At 45.0% G+C, this 20,373-nt stretch overlaps 1 protein-coding gene across 2 annotated transcripts in view; it reads left to right on the top strand.

Annotated features, from left to right (window-relative positions):
• The window catches only part of LOC122565502 (small conductance calcium-activated potassium channel protein 2-like), a 107,910-nt gene that overhangs the window by 35,861 nt on the left and 51,676 nt on the right, over nucleotides 1-20,373 (top strand). For both annotated transcript variants that reach the window (XM_043721542.2, XM_087975911.1), the window contains exon 3: nucleotides 17,585-17,680. In XM_043721542.2, the coding sequence (XP_043577477.2) occupies nucleotides 17,585-17,680 (96 nt within the window). The remainder of the gene's footprint in view (nucleotides 1-17,584; nucleotides 17,681-20,373) is intronic.

The raw sequence follows: 20,373 nt of genomic DNA, 5'->3' as shown, positions 1-20,373 counted from the left end.
TGAGCTGCCAATCCCATCTGAGGCAACTAGGACTTGTAAAATATTTATTACACCAGTATTTGACAACTTGTATAAATTACATTCTTTGACCACTCCCTGTACACATACAAGTGATCCCCTTCAACAAGGAATCAACTGTATCCTTCACAAATCCATGTTGAAGCTTGGATCAGTTCATTACAAAGTCTTAATAGGTCACTTGGAACCTTAGGAGAAATATTGGGTCATGGAGGGAGGATTATATTATATTACACAGAGGTTCCACCAATTAGGAACAAATTCACTGGAATGATGAAACTTTCCAGGGGATTTGGTCAAACTCTTCATGATATTAAGGGGAATAGACAGAGAGAAATTATTTCTGGTGGTCATAGTGCCCAGGACTGGGGTGGGGGCAGAGAATGGGAATTAGAACTGGATTTTTCAGAAGTGAAATCTGAAATAATTCCTCCACACAAAGAGGGTTAGGAAATGTTGAACAGACTCCCACAAATAGAAATTATTGCTTGGTCAGTTAGTCATTTTTAATCTAAGATTCATTTTTTTAGTGGAAAGTATTAAGGGATCTGATGCAAACGTGGCAAGATGAGGTTAGGTCATGAAACAGTTCTGGTCTTATTGAATGGGGGAAGATGTTCCAAGGCCTGATTGGACTCTCTGGTTCTCTGTTCCTACTCTCCATAAGAGACTGCTCCTGCAAGGTCAAGAGAGTAGAGAGAAGGAGGGAATGACGAGTTAAGCTCAAGGATCAGCCATGGTTTAATTGAAGGTAGAGCAGATACCAGAGTTTGAATGGTCTACTCATAACATGGTATTGACTGGTGAGTCTGCAGTTTCTTAATCTTTTTTTCTAATACCTTGCATTAGAAACCAGATGTCCGAGGGATTTGTCGATCTCAAATCCCAATATTCTCTCCATTCCGAACTCTGTTTGACTTTTTTATTTTATTTGTTTTAATAAGTCTGCCATTTAATGTTATCCATCAAAATCTCATCAGTATTAGTCTTTCCTGAGCCCACACTCATCCTTCACACTTTTTTTTCAGGAATTGAGGAAATCATTTACTTTGTAATTTCTGATATTCCTTGCACGTGTTTTCATTCTCTTCTTCCCATGTTTTGTTACTTTGCCCAACTCCCAGGATTCCTATTCTCCCCATTACTGTCTCAGCTATTTCTATCTCACAATCAGGAAAATCCCTTTAGCCCATTGTGCTTGGGCTCAATCTTTTAAACAGCAGCTGTTATTCATAATCCTGCTCTGTGTTCATTTGCTTGCAAGTTTCTCAAGTATTTGTCCATCCAGTGTTGGTTTTTATAAATCGTGTATACTTTGCCGAATTGAAATCAGCAGCTACAAGTTTGAAGTGGCACTGTTTCATTTTTGTTCTAGTTTTTTGGCCAACAAATGTACACTATTTACAGCCTGAGGAGTGGGGATGTTGTTGGGACAATGTAGGAACGTGGTAGAATCCTCCCAGACACTGCCCAACATGGACAATGGCAAGAAAGTCAGAAGAATTCTATGAGATCAACAGTGGGGAGATACCCAATAAGGAAAGCAAAATGTCCCACTTTCCAGTAAAGGAACAATGCGCTGAGAATCTCACTAATCAGCAGCAAGAAGCCTATCTGTACGCATTAGCACACACTAACATCCTTGTTATTACGTCGTATTGCTTTATTGATATGCAGCTTCTCATTCTCCCAGGATGATGACCTAGAACATTACCTGGGCCTCTAGATTATTGATTTAGTCATTGTACCATTCGGCCATCGCCTTCCCGCAAGGTGAGAGTGTTGCCCACTGAGCTACAGTTGACACTGGGACCAAGGCAGACACCTATTGCCCAGAACTGAGTTGAAAATCACACAACACCCGGTTTTGTCCAACAGGTTTATTTGAAATCACAAGCTTTTGGAGCGCTGCTCCTTTGTCAGGTAGCAGCACAATGAAAGCTGGTGATTACAAACAAACCTGTTGGACTATAACCTGGTGATGTGTGATTTTTAACTTTGTACGCCCTAGTCCACTTGACCGGCTCCTCCACCTCAAAACTGAGTTGGTCAACCTCAGAATGACTGGGTCCTGACCATCACTACCTGCTCTTTACAGAATCATCCTGTCTGCAAAAACTGGATTCTACTCCTGACCACAAAACATGTCACTGCATTTCAAAGTAACTCAGTTTATTTCATGGAATCCCTACAATGTGGAAACAGGCCATATGGCCCAACAAGTCCACACTGACCCTCAGAAGAGTAACCCATCCACACCCATTCCCCTACATTTACCCCTGACTAATGCACCTAACCTACATATCTCTGAACACTATGGCAATTTCCCATGGCCAATTCACCCTGACCTGCACACCTTTGGATTGCGGGAGGAAACCAGAATACCCAGAGGAAACCCACGCAGACACGGGGAGAATGTGCAAACTCCACACAGACAGTTGCCCGAAGCTGGAATGGAACCTGGGTCCCTGGTGCTGTGAGGCAGCAGTGCTAACCCACTGAGCTACTGTGCCACCCCAAAATTTGAAGTCTCTTAATATATTTCTTAGAGATGTGCAAGGCTCTTAATTAAGAAGCAAACAGTTTTGTCTTTTCACTACTGAGTAATATTTAATATTTCCATTTGGAGGCCCATGCTCCCTCTATGCTGCTCGTGGGTGAGTCTGTGCACCCTGGTCGATGTGCTCGCTCACTGAGCTCCAGTTCTGGACGTTGCTGCCTGCTCAGACCTCTGAGATCCACACAGCAGCAGCAGGAAGGTTTGGTAGTGTCTCTACCTTTAAGTAGAAAGGCATGGGTTCAAGTCCCACTTTCTCCAGAGCAGTGTCATAGTGAACCTGAGCAAGTTGATGTAAAATAGCAAGAGTAGCTTCCCATTCATGCCTGACTCTTGTGGTGCATAGGTCGTGTCCCCACCTTTGAGCTAGGCCACCCAGGTTGGGGGCCTAGACGTGTACAATAACATCTGTGAATGGGTTGATGAGGAATTCTCTTGGAGGGTATGGTTGCTGACTGCAGTTCGTTAACAGCTGATCCTGATTCCACACACGAGAGGGTTGGATTCTCTAAGGATGGCCCAAAGATGAGTTACATTGCTCTTAAAAAGACAAAAGTTGTATTTGCATAGCACCCATCACAACCTCAGGAGGTCCCAGAGTGCATCATAGACAGTGAAGTATAGTCTTTGTTGTCATGTCGAATACATAGAAGTCAGTGTGTGCACAGGAAGCTTTCACAAACACCAATACAATATTGACCAGTTAATCTGTTTCAACATTACAGTCTTTGATAGTTTCTGATTAAACCCCACTCACAGGAACGCTTAGCAAGAAAGGGTGAGACAGAGAGAGAGATGATTGAGATCATGCATGATCTCATTGAATGGTGGAACAGACTCGATGGGCTGAATGGCCTACCTCTCACCGATGTTTCGTGATCTTATGGAGAGCTGATGGCTCTCAACCTCAAAACCAGAATGCTGATGCAGCAAGCAAAGAAGAAGGCAAATAGGACATGGTGTTCATGGAGTACGGTACTGGCAATATCCCGATGGAATTGTACAGATCCATAGTGTGACTGCGCCTGGACAGTTGTGCACAGTTCTGGTCTCATTCTGGTCTCCTGAGTATACAAAGGGAGTACAGTGAAGATTCACTGGACTGGGATGATGGTTGTCTTGTGAGGAGAGATTGAGGAGATTAGGCCTGTATTATGTACCTTTCATAGAATGAGAGGCAATCTAATTGAAACAAACTTTCTGATGAAGGGCTTTTGCTCGAAATGTCGACTCTCCTGCTCCTCGGATACTGCCTAACCTGCTGTACTTTTCCAGTTCCACACTTTTCAAAACCTTTTACAAGGTGTGACAGGGTGGATCTCAATTGGTTATTCCCCTCTCTTCCGACTCTCCTCCCCGCCCCAGGACAATAGGATAAGCGGCTGGCCATTTCAGACTGAGATGAGGCGAGATTTCCTCACTCAGGATCACAACTCTTTGGAATTCTGTATCCCCGAAGATTGTGGAAGCTCCGTCATTCGAGTAGGTTAAAAGCAGCAAGTGATAGATTTCTGGAGTTTAGTGGCATTGAAGGATATGGAGACTGTGCTGGAAGGTCAGCCATGATCTCACTGAATGGTGAGGCATGTCCAATGGACCGAATCATCTGTGTTCCTATGAGAAAAACAGTTGAGGAAGAGAGAGAGAGAGAAAGGCTGGAAAGGAAGAGGGAATGAGAGGACAGGTGAGGAAAGTGTGTGTGTGTATGTGAAAGAGAGAATGAGAGAAAGAAGACTGGAAAGAGAGGGAAGCTGGTGAGGAAAAAGTGGTGTGTATGTGACAGAGAGAGAGAAGGAGAGACAAGAGAGAGATAATATGAGGCTGGACAGGGAACCAAACACTGGTGGAAGGTATCAGTTTCCTGGTGGTTAGTTAATGGTCGGATGAGGTGTCAGGAGTACCAGTGAACTGACACTAAGCACTGTAACCAGAGATGCTGACATCCTGTACCTCAGTCAAGGGAACAACAGACAGGGATTTAGTACAAAACACAAAAATACCTCCACAGCCAGAAATCTGGAAAAGCTGACAATGGAGAAACTCAGCAGGTCAGGCAGCATCTATGGACAGGTTACAAATCAGTTTTTGAATTGTAAGAAATTACAGATAAAGTGCATTTAAAATGAAACAGAACAAAGGGAAAAAGGAACGAAAACACATACACAAATCTGCTTGGTTTGGTTGGAAGGTTTCCGAGCTTATAGCACGAGGGAAAAGCTGTTTATGCATTCAGCTGTTGTGATCTGGAACATGCCATTAGAGAGGGCAGCAGAAGCAAATTCAATAACAATTGGATGTGTAGGTGAGAGGGAGGCGTTTGAAGGGCTGTTTTGGGGTGGGGTAGAGTGTGGGTACTTTTTCACAGAGGCTGCATGAGAACGATGGGCGGAGTGGCCTCCTGCTGTACTGTAATATTTAATGATTCACTGTCACGAGGAAATCTCAGAGGAAAATCATAGAGACATTAAAAACAAATTTTCAATTTATTCTTTATCTTTATATAGTTCCTGGGGCTGAAGTGATCAAAGGGTATGGGGAGAAAGTGGGAACAGGGAACAGAGATGGATGGTCAGAGCAGGCTTGAAGGGCCGAATGGCCTACTCCTGCTCCTATTTGATTTTATGTTTCAGTGTTTATGTAGAGGTGGAGCAATGAGAGTGATTGATGTGCGCGGTGTAGCAGGTAATGAGAAAGCATCTACTCATCAAAGGAAAGGTGCATCAGGTGGGCCGTGCCAAGTGGCTGTTGGTGGGAGGGAGCACATGGTGGAGTCTGGGGGATGCTGAGCTCTCCATAACAAGGCTACACTGGAGGCAGTGAGGGTCTCCGCCAATTGGAGGAGCCCGACATTGTCTCTCCATGGGATCTCCCTGTGCCTCGGGCCAGCCAGGGGTTCTCTGACCAATGACCCCAGGTGGGGAGATTGGGGGGAGGGAGAGATGTTGGGGAGTGACAGCAGCTATTGGACATGAGGCCCCTCCCTCAGATTGTTGTGGGATCCCAATGATGGGGAGGGGATGGAGAAGACGGGGAACATAGGGGGAGGCTGGGACCAGCAGGGAGGATGTTGGTGGTGGAGTGGGGGGATGCTGCTGTTTGTGACTCCGATACTGTATCAGGCTCCGAGGTTTTCATTGTTTTTAATGTCCCTAATAATTGACCTGCAAACCACTCTGCTCAGGTTTCCTTCCCCACGACAGGACCTGAATCAGTGAACGGGGGGGAAATGGCTTGTTTGAGGTGGAGGCGAGCAGGGTCCCCTTGCAATCTCCCCGACATGTTGCAATACTCTCCTCTCACTCTAACCTCCCCCCACATCCTGACCCAAACAGACCACCAGCATGAGATTCCAGCCTGACAAAACACTGCAGCTTCTCTCAAGCTGAAATAAAACACAAACCTGCTGTAAACACACAGCTGGTCTGGCAGCATCCGTGGAAAGAGAGCCAGAGATACGGTTTCCTTTCATCAGGACTGGCACTGAGCTCGGGCAAAGGTTTATTTAGATTCATTGGATTTGATTCGGTTCGATTAGATTCATTCGATTTGATTTGATTTATTATTGTCATATTTACAATGCTATAGTGAAAAGATTAGATAGATGATTAGATTCCCTACAGTGTGGAAACAGGCCCTTCGGCCCAACAGGTCCACACTGACCCTCCAAAGAGTAACCCACCAGACCCATTCCCCTACATTTACCCCTAACTAATGCACCTAACACTATGGGTAATTTAGCATGGCCAATTCACCCTGACCTGTACACCTTTGGATTGTGGGAGGAAATGGGAGCACCCGGAGGAAACCCACGCAGACACGGAGAGAATGTGCAAACTCTACACAGACAGTCACTTGAGGTGGGAATTGAACCCAGGTCCCTGGTGCTGTGAGGCAGCAGTGCTAACCACTGAACCACCGTGCTGCCCAAAAGTATTGTTTTGCGTGCTAACCAGATAAATCATAAGTTCCATAAGTCCATCAGGGTAATAGAATACAGAATCTGGTGTTACAGCTACAGTGCAAGTCCATTTAGGAGTCTGATAACAGCAGGGAAGAAGCTGTTCTTGAGTCTGATGGTCCATATTCATTCATAGTTGAAGTGGGAGGGTTTTCTCGTGATGAGAGTTTGTGCAGGTGAGGCTGAGATCTGCTGGAACTTAGAAGACTGAGAGGTGACTTGATTGAAGCATAAAATCCTGAAGGACCTTGGCAATGTGGATGTGGAGAGGATCCCTCGGCCTGTGGCAGAATCTAGACCCAAGCGTCACAATTTAAATATCAACGGCTATCCATGTAACTCAGAAATGAGGGAATGTTCCTTCCCCTCAGAGGATGGTGGGTGTTTGGAGTCCTTTCCCTCAAATGGTTGTGAAAGCAAAGACTTTGAATGTATTCAAAGCAGAGCTGGTTAGATTCTTGATAAGAAGTCAGATGCAAGCCCATTAGGGGAATTGGCAGGAACGTGGAGTAACTAGATCAGATATGAGGTTATTGAATGGCAGAGTGGGGTTCGAGGGGCTGAATGGCTTGCATCTGCTCCTAATTCATGGGTCTGGATGTTGTGCGGCTGAGGGGGGAGGGGAGGGAAGTCAAAGTGAAGCTCTGGGATAGTGTACAAGGCAGGAGAAGCTAAATGACGCCAGGGATAATGGTACATGACAAAAGGGGTCTTAGAAGTAACACACGTTGGGTTCAGAGCAGCTGTTAGTGGAATGACAGGATCTTCACTATCTGAGAATGAAACAACATAAAAAACAAAGTTATGTTCTGAAACTGTTAGATTCAATCAAGAAACAGCTGAGAAGCCTTCAGGGCTTTGCGTAAAATCTGTTTCCTCTCTAACATTTTCCAGTTCTGATGAAAGGTCATCAAACTGAAATGTTAGCTTTGTTTTTCTCTCTCCACAGATGCTGCCAAACTCGCTGAGTATCCAGCATTTTCTGTGTTTGTTTTGTGTTCTCTCCCGGTGGGCTGGACATAGCCCAGTGCCAAGTGAAGCCAATGCCAGGGCACCTGTTCCAGATTCCTTCTGAGTTGTGTCTTCTCCATGAGGACAGAGGTATAGCTGTCTCTGAATTCTGACCACTCCCAGTACACAAACTGAGGGGCAGTGCTGACAGCATTCTGTTACAAACCAAGTGAACCTGTGAAACAGTTGGGACCAAGATCAAACCCATAGTCGGGGACAGGGTAGAATGAGGAACAACACCAACAACAACAAACTTGCATTTATACAGCAACCTTAGTTAAAATACTCCACAGCGGTGACAATCAAACAAAATTTAATGTACCACATACATTACTTTGGAGATATAAGACAGGTGACAAAAAGCTTAGTCAAAGAGGTAGGCTTTAAAGTTGTGTTTAAATCCTGTTCCAACGTTTCCCAGTCACAGACCTGAAACGGTAACTGTGTGTGTGTGTCTCTCTCTCTCTCGCTTTCTCTCCCCCCACAGATGCTGCCAGACCTGCTGAGTATTTCCAGCCCTTTTTCTTCATGTTTCATATTTCCAATATCGACGTCCCCTTAACTCCCACCCCTTCCTAAATCCCCAACTGACCCCTTCTACGGCACTGACAGTTAGACAAACAGAGTTAGATTCGCAGAAGCCATTACACAAACAAAACCTCTGTTCCATACATTGTAGAAGATTTGAGGGGTCATTTTGTTAAGATTAAAGTAATTGAATTCAACACTTCCTCAAAATAAGACGAAAATCTGAGCCAGTGAAATTAGGCTACACTTCCTCACACAGAGGGTGGTAAATATTGTGGGTGGTAAAACTGTGGATCTCTCCCACACACATGCCGATGCTCAATGAATAATTTTAAACCTGAAATTGAAATGTTTTTGCTAGACAAGAATTTTATTTAGAGAGGGCTAGAATACAAGAAATGTACTGCTGAAGCTGTTTAAGACTCCGGTCAGACCACAGTTGGAATATTGTGAGCAGTTTTGGAATTTAAGGAGGGATGTGCTGGTGTTAGAGTGGGGTGTCCAGAGGAAGTTTTCTAGATTGATCCTGGGCATGAAGGATATGAGGAGCGGTTGAGGACTCTGGGTTTGTACTCGATGGAGTTTAGAAGGATACAGTTTAGGGTGGCTCAGTGGCTCAGTGGTTAGCACAGCTGCCTCACAGCCCCAGGGACCCAGATTTGATTCCAGCCTTGGTGTGACTGTCTGTGTGGAGTTTGCACATTCTCCCTGTGTCTTTGTGGGTTTCCTCCCACAGTCCAGAGATGTGCAGGTTAGGTGAATTGGCCATGCTAAATTGCCCATAGTGTTCAGGGAAACATAGGTTAGGTACATTTGTCAGGGGTAAATGTAGGGGAATGGGTCTGGGTGGGTTACTGTTCAGAGGGTCGGCGTGGACTGGTTGGGTCGAAGGGCCTGTTTCCACACTGTCGGGATTCTATGTGGGGCACAGCCTCAGAGTGAAGGGACAACCCTTTCGAACTAAGATGTGGAGGAATCTCTTTAGATTAGAGTGGTGCTGGAAAAGCAGAGCAGTTCAGGCAGCATCTGAGGAGCAGGAAAATCGATGTTTCAGGCTGCTGCCTGACCTGCTGTGTTTTTCCAGCATCACTCTAATCTAGAATCTGGTTTCCAGCATCTGCAGTCCTTGTTTTTAACCTAGGAATTTCTTTAGCCAGAGGGTGGGGAATCTGTGGAACTCATTGCCACAAAAGATGGTTGAGGCCAAGTCATTCAGTGTATTTAAGGTAGAGACAGATAGGTTCTTAATTAGTAAGGGGATCAAGGGTTACAGGGAGAAGGCAGGAGAGTGGGGTTGAAAAATACATCAGCCATGATTGAATGGCAGAGCAGACTCAATGGGCTGAATGGCCTGATTTCTTTTGATCTTAAAAAAAAGTTTGCTCAATGATTCAGTTTAGTCATGATTCACAGAAACACAGAACAGTCTTGAGAGGGTTGAATGGCCTCCTCCTGTTCCTGTGTAACAGGCTCGAGAGGAGTCTGAATGACCTCTTTCTGTTCAAGTGCTCTTAAGTAAAAACAATTATTTGGGATCGAATTGGTACTCATATGGAAAAGGTTGGGTTGTTTGGGAATGCCAGCTTGAATTTCAGAAATTGGGCTGGAGGAGGGTTTCTCAGGGTGATCCCCAGGGGTCAGTATCAGGACCCCTGCTTTGCCTAATAATTGTTTATGAGCTAGATCCTGGTGTGCAGGGGACAGTTTCAAAGTTTGCAGGCAAAATTAAAACCTGGAAAATTTGAGGAGGACAATCTAGAACTTAAGAAAGACTTTGACGAGTTGGTGAAGTGGGCGGATAGGTGGCAGATGAAGTTCAATGCAGAGATTGTAAAGATGGTGCATTTTGATAGGAAGAACATGGACAAACAATATAAAATAAAGGGTACAATTGTAAATGGGGTACAGAGGCAGAGGGCCCATATGCTGGGTGTGTAGGTGCACAGATCACTGAAGGTAGCAGGGCAGTTGTAGAGAGCAATTAATAAAGCATACAGTGTTCTTAATTAATGGGGATGTGGAGCACAGAGTAAGGAGGTGATGCTGAACATATACAAGACACCGGTTAGATCTCAGCTGGTGAGTGTGGTTTACATTTCTCGACATCACACTTTGGAAGGATGTGAACACACTGGAGAGAGGGCAGCAGTGATTTCCTAGGGATGAGGAATTTCAGTGATGAGGTTGGATTGAAGAAGTTGGGACTGTTTTCCTCAGATAGAGCAAGGTTGAGAGCAGATCAAAATCATGAGTGGGTTGGATAGAATGAACAGCTCATTAAAGAATCAAGAATGAGAGAGCCATAAATTGAAAGTGATTTGAGGAACTGTGAGGAGATGTGATGTGCAAAGAAACCTTTTCACCCGGCGAGTGGTCAGGGTGTGAAATGCACTGCCTGGAAATGTGGTGAAGGAAGAGTCAATCGAGGCTTTTCAGCAGGCATTGGCTGATTGTTTCAATAGATTCAATGTGTAAGGATATGGGGGAAAGGCAGGAGAACAGCACCAAGTCATGATGCTTGTTGGAGGGCTGATGCAGACACTATGGACCGAATGGCTTTGTTCTGTGCTGTATTCAGAATCACCAAACTGTTCTGCAAAACCACAGATTTTATCAAGGGGTTCATGTTGTCTGGAGCATCCCTGAGGAAACAATTCTGTTGCAAAGAGAACTTTCTGAAATGACTCAGTATGTCATCAGTTTCCAGGTTAGTCCCTCCTCCTCCAAGTGAGAAAGAGATTCCTATCTCAAAAGAATTTAGGAAAAGATAACAAGACCAGGCTATTCAGCCCCTCAGACCAGCTGCACATTTCAGAAAGGTAATAGGTCATTGTTCCATCCTCAACTCCACCTACCCTTAACTGCTTCAGTACCCAGAAATCCATTTAGCACAGTCTTGACAGGTCACCCACTGCCCTCCGAAACTCACTACTCTCTGGGTGAAGGCATGTCTCCCCATCTCAGTTCAAAATGACCAGCCCCTTATTCTGAGGCTATGAATCCCGTTCTGTAAACTTTCCAGCTCCCAGAGTCAGCCTCTCAGCACCTCAGGGGGAAAAATTAGTTCAATAAAAACAGTAATCCTTGTAAATGAACATCTATTCATTCAGAAAACCTTCATTTCTCCAGAACTTGAAGATTAGTCTTCAGCCTGTGGGACTTTGTGACCAGTGTGTGGCACTTAAGTAACGGGATGGTGTGGGCATTGAATCAATTTTGTGATTTTGTTTTCAATTTGTTTTTACTGTTTTTGACAGGCATTTAAAAATCATCGAATTAGGTTAGAAAGCATCTTGGCTTTCTGCTTTGCCAGGCAATGGGGGCAGGGGGTGATTGGGGAGAGCATGGAGGGGGGTGATGGCAGTGGAGGGGCTATGGAGATCATGCAGTGAAACACCCAGGCATCTGCTCAGTCACCATCATTGACTCCCATTTAACCCCTCCCCCTCCCCTCCAGCATTCTAGTTCAGCAGAGGCCTGTGTGAAACCTGGAGCAAAAGGAGAGGCGAGCAGTGTTCACAATCTGAAGCACTCAGGAAACTCTGCTGGTTATATTTCTGTCTAGACAATTGTGTGTTTGACCAGCTCTGCAGGACACATTGCCCCCTCTGTCCTCACACACATTCTTAGCTGGTTTATTACAGCAACATCCTCCAGACTTCCCCTGAGCTCAGTTTACATTTTAGGATTGCCGATGGCTCCCCGGTAGGAATTGGGAACACTGTCGATTTATGCTCCTGGTAGTGTCGCCCAACACTGCAGCCCCATCACCAACTCACTGATTGAAAATTTATTTATAATTACAGTCAGAATGTCCAACAGGGAGCCTGACAAATTATTAAACAACTCCACTTTTATAAAATAGAATCTGCTACAGAGACACTGGGAGCATATTAGTTCTTTGAACTGAATATATCATGCAAGCAAGATGTACAGATAACAGAAATAGAGTTCAGTGATTTGTGTTGGACCACAAACATTAGAAACTGTAATATTTAGTCTGTTCTCAGTATGTTTTCTGTAACTGTTTATCCTTACTGTTGTTTACTAGTCTCTATCTTCTTGTTGCTGTCTCTGTGTCTCTCTGTTTTCTCATTTTTCTTCTTATCCCAAAGTGCTTGAAACTCTCCATTCTGCCCTCCAACACTGTGCTCAAGTGTGTGTCTGAGGTTAGTGTTCTGACTGCTCTAGTGTGTGTTTGACTTTAATTGTTGTATCTGCCCTTGAGTGTGTTTAAGGTTAGGGTTGTGTCTGCTTGTGTGTGTGTGTGTGTGTGTCCAAGGTTATCTGCCCTCAGGTATGTCTGAGATTAAGGTTGCATTTGAGTGTGTGACATTAGGGTTGTATCTGCCCTTGTGTGTCTGAGATTAAGGTGAGTCTATCCATGTGTGTGTCTGAGATTGTGTGTGTGTGTGTGTGTGTGTGTGTGTGTGTGTGTGTGTGTGTGTGTGTGTGTGTGTGTGTGTGTGTGTGTGTGTGTGTGTGTGTGTGTGTGTGTGTGTGTGTGTGTGTGTATCTCTGTGCTTCTGTATTTGTGTGTGCGTGTGTGCATGTGAGAGTGAGTGTAAATGTGGTGTGTCTGTGTGTGGTATGTGTGTGTCTGTGTTTGGTGCAAGTGCAAATGTGTGGGTGGTTGTCTGTGTGCATGTATATGTACGTGTGTGTGTGTGTAGATAGCATGGTGTGAATGGGCTGTTTCTGAGCTCTAAATATTTTGCATGTTATTAATGAGACAATTGAGAGCTTTTTTGGGGACAGAGAGAAGGACTGAAAGGGCTGGTGAGAAGATGGGTATCACTTGGTTGCCCAAACAGGTATTTGCAAACATTTGTAACCTCAAGTTACCTGCTAGCATTCAGTAGGTGGCTTTTCTGCTCCAAAGCCTGAAGGTTGTGGGACCAGCTCCTATATAGCATCCAGGCAGACACTGCAGTGCAGTTCTGAGGGTGCACTGGAGGTGTCATCTTTCAGAGGAGGTGTTAAACTGAGGCCCTGACTGTGCTGTCAGTAGGTAAAAGATTGCATGGCATGACTCAACTCTGAAATGGTTTGTATGTTTGAAGCCAACATTTATTCGTCAAACAATAATGTGAAATATGAAACCAATGATCATCTCTTTTACTACACTGTTGTTAGTGGGATCATGTTGTGTACAAATTGAGGATTGATTTGCTACATTCCAACTGTCACGGCATTTCCAAAGTATATAATTGGCTGTTAACTGCTTTGGATAGCCTGACGCTATAGAAAGTAACATGGAAATGAAAAGTTTAATTTTCAGAAAACCTGGTTAGACAAATGTCAGATAATTTTGTTGGTGACCCAGTGAGACAGTGAGGAATTAAATCAGAAAACACGAGTTCTTGATTACCAAATTTTCTGATGTAAATGTTTATGGGGTATCAGAGCAAACATGGTTTGATTGACACAACTCTGAGTTACTGAGAATTGATTTATGATGAAAGGTCAAACATGTAAGGTTTCCTGTTTGTCTCGATATAACACTGGGGTACAGAACTGGTGGGTAAAAACAATGACTGCAGATGCTGGAAACCAGATTCTGGATCAGTGGTGCTAGAAGAGCACAGCAATTCAGGCAGCATCCGAGGATAGGCAAAATCGACGTTTCGGGCAAAAGCCCTTCATCAGGAATAAAGGCAGAGAGCCTGAAGCGTGGAGAGATAAGCTAAAGGAGGAGCTCCTCCTTTAGCTTATCTCTCCACGCTTCAGGCTCTCTGCCTTTATTCCTGATGAAGGGCTTTTGCCCGAAACGTCGATTTTGCCTGTCCTCGGATGCTGCCTGAATTGCTGTGCTCTTCCAGCACCACTGATCCAGAATACAGTACTGGTGGGGACAGGTCTGTCTCTGTGTAACACTGGGGTACAGTACTGGTGGGGACAGGTCTGTCAGTGTATAACACTGGGGTACATTACTGGTGGGTACAGGTCTGTCACTGTATAACACTGGGGTACAGTACTGGTGTGGACAGGTCTGTCACTGTATAACACTGGGGTACAGTACTGATAGGGACAAGTCTGTCATTATATAACACTGGGGTACAGTACTGGTGGGGACAGGTCTGTCACTGTGTAACACTGGGGTACGGTACTGGTGGGGACAGGTCTGTCACTATAACACTGGGGTACAGTACTGGTGGGGATAGATCTGTCACTGTATAACACTGGGTTGCAGTACTAGTGGGGACAGGTCTGTCCCTGTAAAACACTGGGGTACAGTACTGGTGGGGACAGGTCTGTCACTGTGTAACAGTGGGGGACATTACTGGTGGGGATAGGTCTGTCACTGTATAACACTGGGGTACAGTACTGGTGGGGACAGGTCCGTCACTGTGTAACACTGGGGTGCAGTATTGGTGGGGACAGGTCTGTTACTGTTTTACACTGGGGGACAGTACTGGTGGGGACAGGTCTGTCACTGTGTAACACTGGGGTACAGTACTGGTGGGGACAGGTCTGTCACTGTGTAACACTGGGGTACAGTACTGGTGGGGACAGGTCTCTCACAGTATAACATTGGGTTTCAGTACTTGTGGGGACAGGGAAACAGTGAGGTCTGCAGATGCTAGAGATCAGAGTTGAGAGTATGTTGCTGGAAAAGCACAGCATGTCAGGCAGCATCTGAGGAGCAGGAAAATCAATTTTTGGGCCAGAGCCCTTCATCAGGAATGAGGACTGGTGGGGATAGATGTGTCGCTGTATAACACTGAGGTACAGTACTGGCGGGGGATAGGTCTTTCACGGTATAACATTGGGGTTCAGTACTGATGGGGACAGGTCTGTCACTGTCTAATACTGGGTACAGTACTGGTGGGGACATGTCTGTTGCTGCATAACACTGGGTACCATACTGGTGGGGACAGGTCTATCACTGTATAACACTGGGGTACAGTACTGCTGGGGACAGGTCTATTACTGTATAATGCTGGGTACATTACTGGTGGGGACAGATCTGTCTCTGTATAACACTAGGGGACAGTACTGGTGGGGATGAGTCTGATCTGGAGTTAGTGATATTTTTTAAAAATCCAACTTTGTGATGTTTGTTCAAGCTCTACCGTCCTGCCACATCCAGGTGTGAATGGTGGCAGACAATTAAACAACTCACTGGAGGAGGAGGCTCCACAAATATCCCCATCCTCAATGACAGGGTGAGCCCAACATATTTGTTCAAAAGATAAGGCTGAAGCATTTGCCACAAATTTTAGCCAGAAGTACTGAGTGGATGATCCACCTCAGCCTCCTCCAGTGCTCTCCAGTATCACAGGTACCAGTTTTCAGCCAATTTGGTTCATTTCACATGAGGAGAAAGTGAGCACCTGCAGATGCTGGAGATCAAAGTCAAAGCACAGCCGGTCAGGCAGCATCCCAGGAGCAGGAGAGTCAACGTTTTGAACATAAGCTCTTCATCAGGATGCTGCCTGACTGGCTGTGCTTTTCCAGCACCACACTTTTTGACGCACTCCATGTGATATCAAGAAATGGTTGGAGTCACTGGATACTGGAAAGGGGCCAGTACGGGCCCTGACAACATTCTGGCAATAGTACTGAAATCTTGTGCTTCAGAACTTTCCACTCCCCTAGCCACGCTGTTCCAGTACTGTTACAACACTAGCATCTACCCAACAATATGGAAAATTGCCCAGGTATGTCCTGTACATTAAAAGCAGGACATACCAACCCGGCCAATTATTGCCCCATCGGTCTACTCTCGATCATCAGTAACATGATGGAAGGGGTCATCAACAGTGCTATTCAGTACACCAGCTCAGCAATAGCCTGCTCAGTGACGCCCAGTTTGGGTTCCATCAGGGCCACTCAACTCCTGACCTCATTACAGCCTTGGTTCAAACATGGACGTCACTGAAAGGGCTGAATTCCAGAGGGGAAGGGACAGTGATAGCTTATGACATCGAGGCGACATTTGACCAAGTGATATCAAGGAGCCCTAACAAAACTGGAATCAATAGGAAACAGGTGGGAAACTCTCCACTGGTTGGAGTCATACCTGACACACAGGAAGATGGTTGTGGTTGCTGGAGATCAGTCACCTCAGCTCCAGGACATCTCTGCAGGAATTCCTCAGGATAGTGTCCCACTCCCAACCATCTTCAGCTGCTTCATCAATGATCTTCCCTCCATCATAAGGTCAGAAGTGGGGATGTTTGCAGATGATTGCACAATGTTCAGCTCCATTTGCAACTCCTCAGATACTGAAGCAGTTCATGTTCAAATGCAATAAAACCTGGACAATATTCAGTCTTGGGCTGACAAGTGGCAACTAATGCTTGTGCCACTCAAATGCCAACTAATGATAATAGCCAATAAGAAACAGTCTAACCACCGTCCTTTGACATTCAGTGGTGTTACCTTCACTGACTTCCCCACTCTGAACATTCTATGGGTTACCACTGACCAGAAACTGACCAGAATTGACTAGCTATATAACTACAGTGACTGCAAGAATAGGTCAGATATTGGGAATACTGCAGCGAGTAACTCATCTCCTGACTCCCCAGATATTACCCACTTTCTACAAGACACAAGTCAGGAGTGTAATGGAATACTCCCCACTTGCCTGCAGCCCCAAAGACATTCAAGAAGCTCGACACCATCCAGCCCGCTTGATTGGCACCACATCCACAAACATTCACACCCTCCACCACTGATGTTCAGTAGCAGCAGTGTGTGTGTGTACTATCTACAAGATGCACTGCAGAAATTCAGCAAAGATCCTTTGACACTACCTTCCAAACCCACGACCACTTCCATCTATAAAGACAAGGTCGGCAGATACATGGGAGCACCGCCTCCTGCATTCACCATCCTGATTTGGAAATATATCGCCATGCCTTCACTGTCACTGGGTCAAAACTCTGGCATTCCTTTCTAAACTGTGTTTTGGTTGCTCTTTTACCAAGACAAGTTTAAGGCAGCAATTCACAACCATCCTCTCCAGGGTAGCTAAGGATGGACATAAAATCCAGCAGCATCCACATCCTACAATTGAATAAAGAAAAGCTTATGGATTCTGTTAGTAGTGAACTGCATCAGGAGTAAAGGATAAGAAAAGAAGGTCAATGGGTATATTTGATGGGAATGGAGAGTTGGGATTGGATGGGTGTGGGGATGAATTGACTAGGTTGTTAATTTGAACTGGAGCCAACCTTAACACACTCTATCCACCTTTATATTTGTAATATACTTTACAAACATGTGCATCCTAACCTAACCAGTACAGTTTCAATCTGTTCCCATTGATGGAATCATAAGTGAATCCCCAGCTAATGTCCACCACCTGCATGCAATTGAACACAATGAATGTACAACTAAATCAGAGAGACTGAAGGATGAGGTTTATTAATCCAAATAGCTCTTTCTTGTATTTAAAGAACTGATGTTTGTTGCTGAATTGCCTATTAGAGAGACAGTGTTGGCTTTGTGAGATGATTGCAATTTATGGATGTTAACCAGTTCTCATTGTTGTATTACAGGCGTCACTATATTCCCTCGCACTCAAATGCCTTATCAGCCTCTCCACTGTAATATTACTGGGTCTCATTATTGTGTATCATGCCCGGGAGATTCAGGTAAGAATCGATGCTTTCATGCAGGTATTTTCCCAATCTTGTCCCTGACTGTTCACCCACCTCGTTCCCCCCACAGGCACTGACTGAGGTTCCACAGCCTCAGCATATGGTACGGCAGGTCTTTCTGCAAAGTGGTAGGCTTGGACACTGGGATGTCAGTTGGATATTCAACCACAGAAAGCATCACTATTGACCTCTGGTCTAACCTACATTAACAAAGAACAATACAGCACAGGAACGGGCCCTTCGGCCCTCCAAACATGTGTCGACATATTTTGTCCTTCCATACGAATACTGTCTTCACTTACAGGATCTGTATCCCTTTATTCCCTTCCTATTCCTGTATTCATCCAGGTGCTTCTTGAATGCTGCTATTGTGTCTGCTCCCACCACCTCCTCTGGCAGCATGTTCCAGGCTCTCACCACCCTTTGTCTCTCCCATGGGTGCGTTGGCCCCATTGTCATTCCCCTTGCAAGCATCAACCTGAATCTCTCTCTGTTCTTTTTCAGAGGTGTAACGGTGGGGAATTTGCAGACAATTCCTGGGGACAACAAAGCATTCCCCACCCTCTCCTCAAAAACTGAGTTTGGGGATAGTCCTGTCTGTGGGTCTGGCATTAGCTGGGGTACAGTGAGTACTTACTGAGCCAGTGGGGGTGACCCTGCTTGGGTTAATCCCAGTTAGCGATGAGTGAGAGATTAGCAGCCTGTCTGCCCAACTCAATGTCCAAGTCAGGCTGTACCAGCCATGCTGTGAGCTGTCCTGATTATTTTGAAAGAGGAATTAAAGTTCCTTTGAAACTGTTTGGAGCTGGTCCAGTCCAACCCTCAATAATTTATTCCACATTGCCATGACTTACTTCTCTCTCTTTCTCTCATTTAATCATTTATTCTGAGTCTGGATTCCCCAGAACAAAGAAAGCAGGGTTCAGCTTTGAAACACTGTTCTTTCACAGTCAGGGCATTGAACACTGGAGCAGAAATTTGCAAACTCTCCTCCAGGCCATTCACCATCCTGATTTGGAAACATACCATCGTTCCTTCACTATCACTGGGTCAAAGTCCTGGAACTCTCTCCATAACAGTCATTGTGGGTCCACCCAAAGGATTTGTAGTGGTTCAAGAAAGCAGCTCACCACCACCTTCTGAAGGGGCAACTAGGGACGGAGAATAAGTGCAGGCCCCATCTCTCCTGAATGAGTAAAACAGAAAATATGGTTGTTACTGTGACCCCCATGCTAGATTTTGCCCATCTCGGAGCTGGTTCCCAGATGATTTCTGTTTTTACACACTGTTCATTGTGCATCAGAGAGGTATCAGCTGGTCTGAAAAAAAATTCATTACAACTTGCATTTATGTAGCACCTTGAGTTTGGTGCAAAACATTCCAAGGTGCTTTGACATCGGAACATATAAGGAATCAATGGTAAATACAATGTGGTCAAAGGATATATTATGAAAAGTGTTTTAAAGGGGCAAAAGCAAGGGCCAGAGAGGACGGAATTCAGGAGTTTGGGTTCAAGCAGTTACATGCCTGGCTACCAATAGTGAAGGCTGGGGAAATGCTGGAGGGCAAAATATCAGGAGCAGTGGATAGATTTCAGAGGGTTGTGGGGCTTGAGGATTTGACAGAGACAGGATGGAGGAAAACCTTGGGTTTGGCAAGCAAGGATGAACAAATTGTGGATTTACTGGATTGTAAAAACCAGTGTAGGTCAGTGAGCACAGGCTCAGTGGGCGAACGGGACTCTGTGAATTAGGTTCTGAAAAGGGAACAGAGTTCCAGCTTACAGAGGGTGATAGGCACAGAACGGGTGAGTCTTTGGCTGGTTCGAAACTGCTGCCATTATTCTCTGCTTTTGAGGATTCAATGTAACAGCAGAAATACTCGAAGAACACTCAAGACCTTCAGCCTATAAATGTTGGTGGAGTTCATGTCACCCCCAATAACCCTTCACTCCCAATGCATCCATTTTAATCCTACAGTGTTCACTCCCATCAGTCAATTGTAAAGGGATTTGAAACTAGACATCTTCAAAAAAAATGCAAAATATATTAATATAACCAGTGAAGCACTAAACTTCTAATTATGTGTGTTTAAACAGTCGTGTTAATTGAAAATCATTCTTATTAAAATAATTTCTAGTAGAATGAGCTGACAACTCTCTCAGCAGTGTTTCCAAAGTTCCAGATTCAAGGTACATTGAATATTTATAGTTGTGCCTGTTAAGTTCTCTTTGGTGGGACAGACTCTGTCCTGCATGAGTCTATGGTGTCAGCCATAGCCCAGTGGGGCTCGCTGTAGCCTCTGGGCCCTCTTCAGATGCATGACCACAAATGCCAAATGCTGCTTCACCCAGAGCAGGATCCCTGCATTGTTCTGACCAGTACTTTACCCCTCGACCTACATTGCAAAAAGAGCTGATCAATTATTTCATTGCTGTTTGTGGAATCTGGCAGTAGGCAAATTGGCTGCTGTGTTCCCCACATTGCTGTACACACTGGATTTCACTGTGAGGTATTCTGGGAGTCAAGGGTTAGGGGTGGGGCTAGAGCCAAATGGGAAGAATGCAGCTGAGACCATGACCAGGTCAGCCATGATCTTATTGGATATTGGAACAGGCTCATGGGTCTCATCCCGTTCCCAAATCCCATGTCATAGAATCATAGAGATGTCCAACACAGAAACAGAAC

Source organism: Chiloscyllium plagiosum, unplaced genomic scaffold (assembly GCF_037043375.1).
Source record: "Chiloscyllium plagiosum isolate Xiang-an unplaced genomic scaffold, Cpla_swu_hap1 HiC_scaffold_28, whole genome shotgun sequence".
Taxonomy (NCBI): Eukaryota; Metazoa; Chordata; class Chondrichthyes; order Orectolobiformes; family Hemiscylliidae; genus Chiloscyllium; species Chiloscyllium plagiosum.
This window is presented reverse-complemented; position numbering and strand designations above follow the sequence as displayed.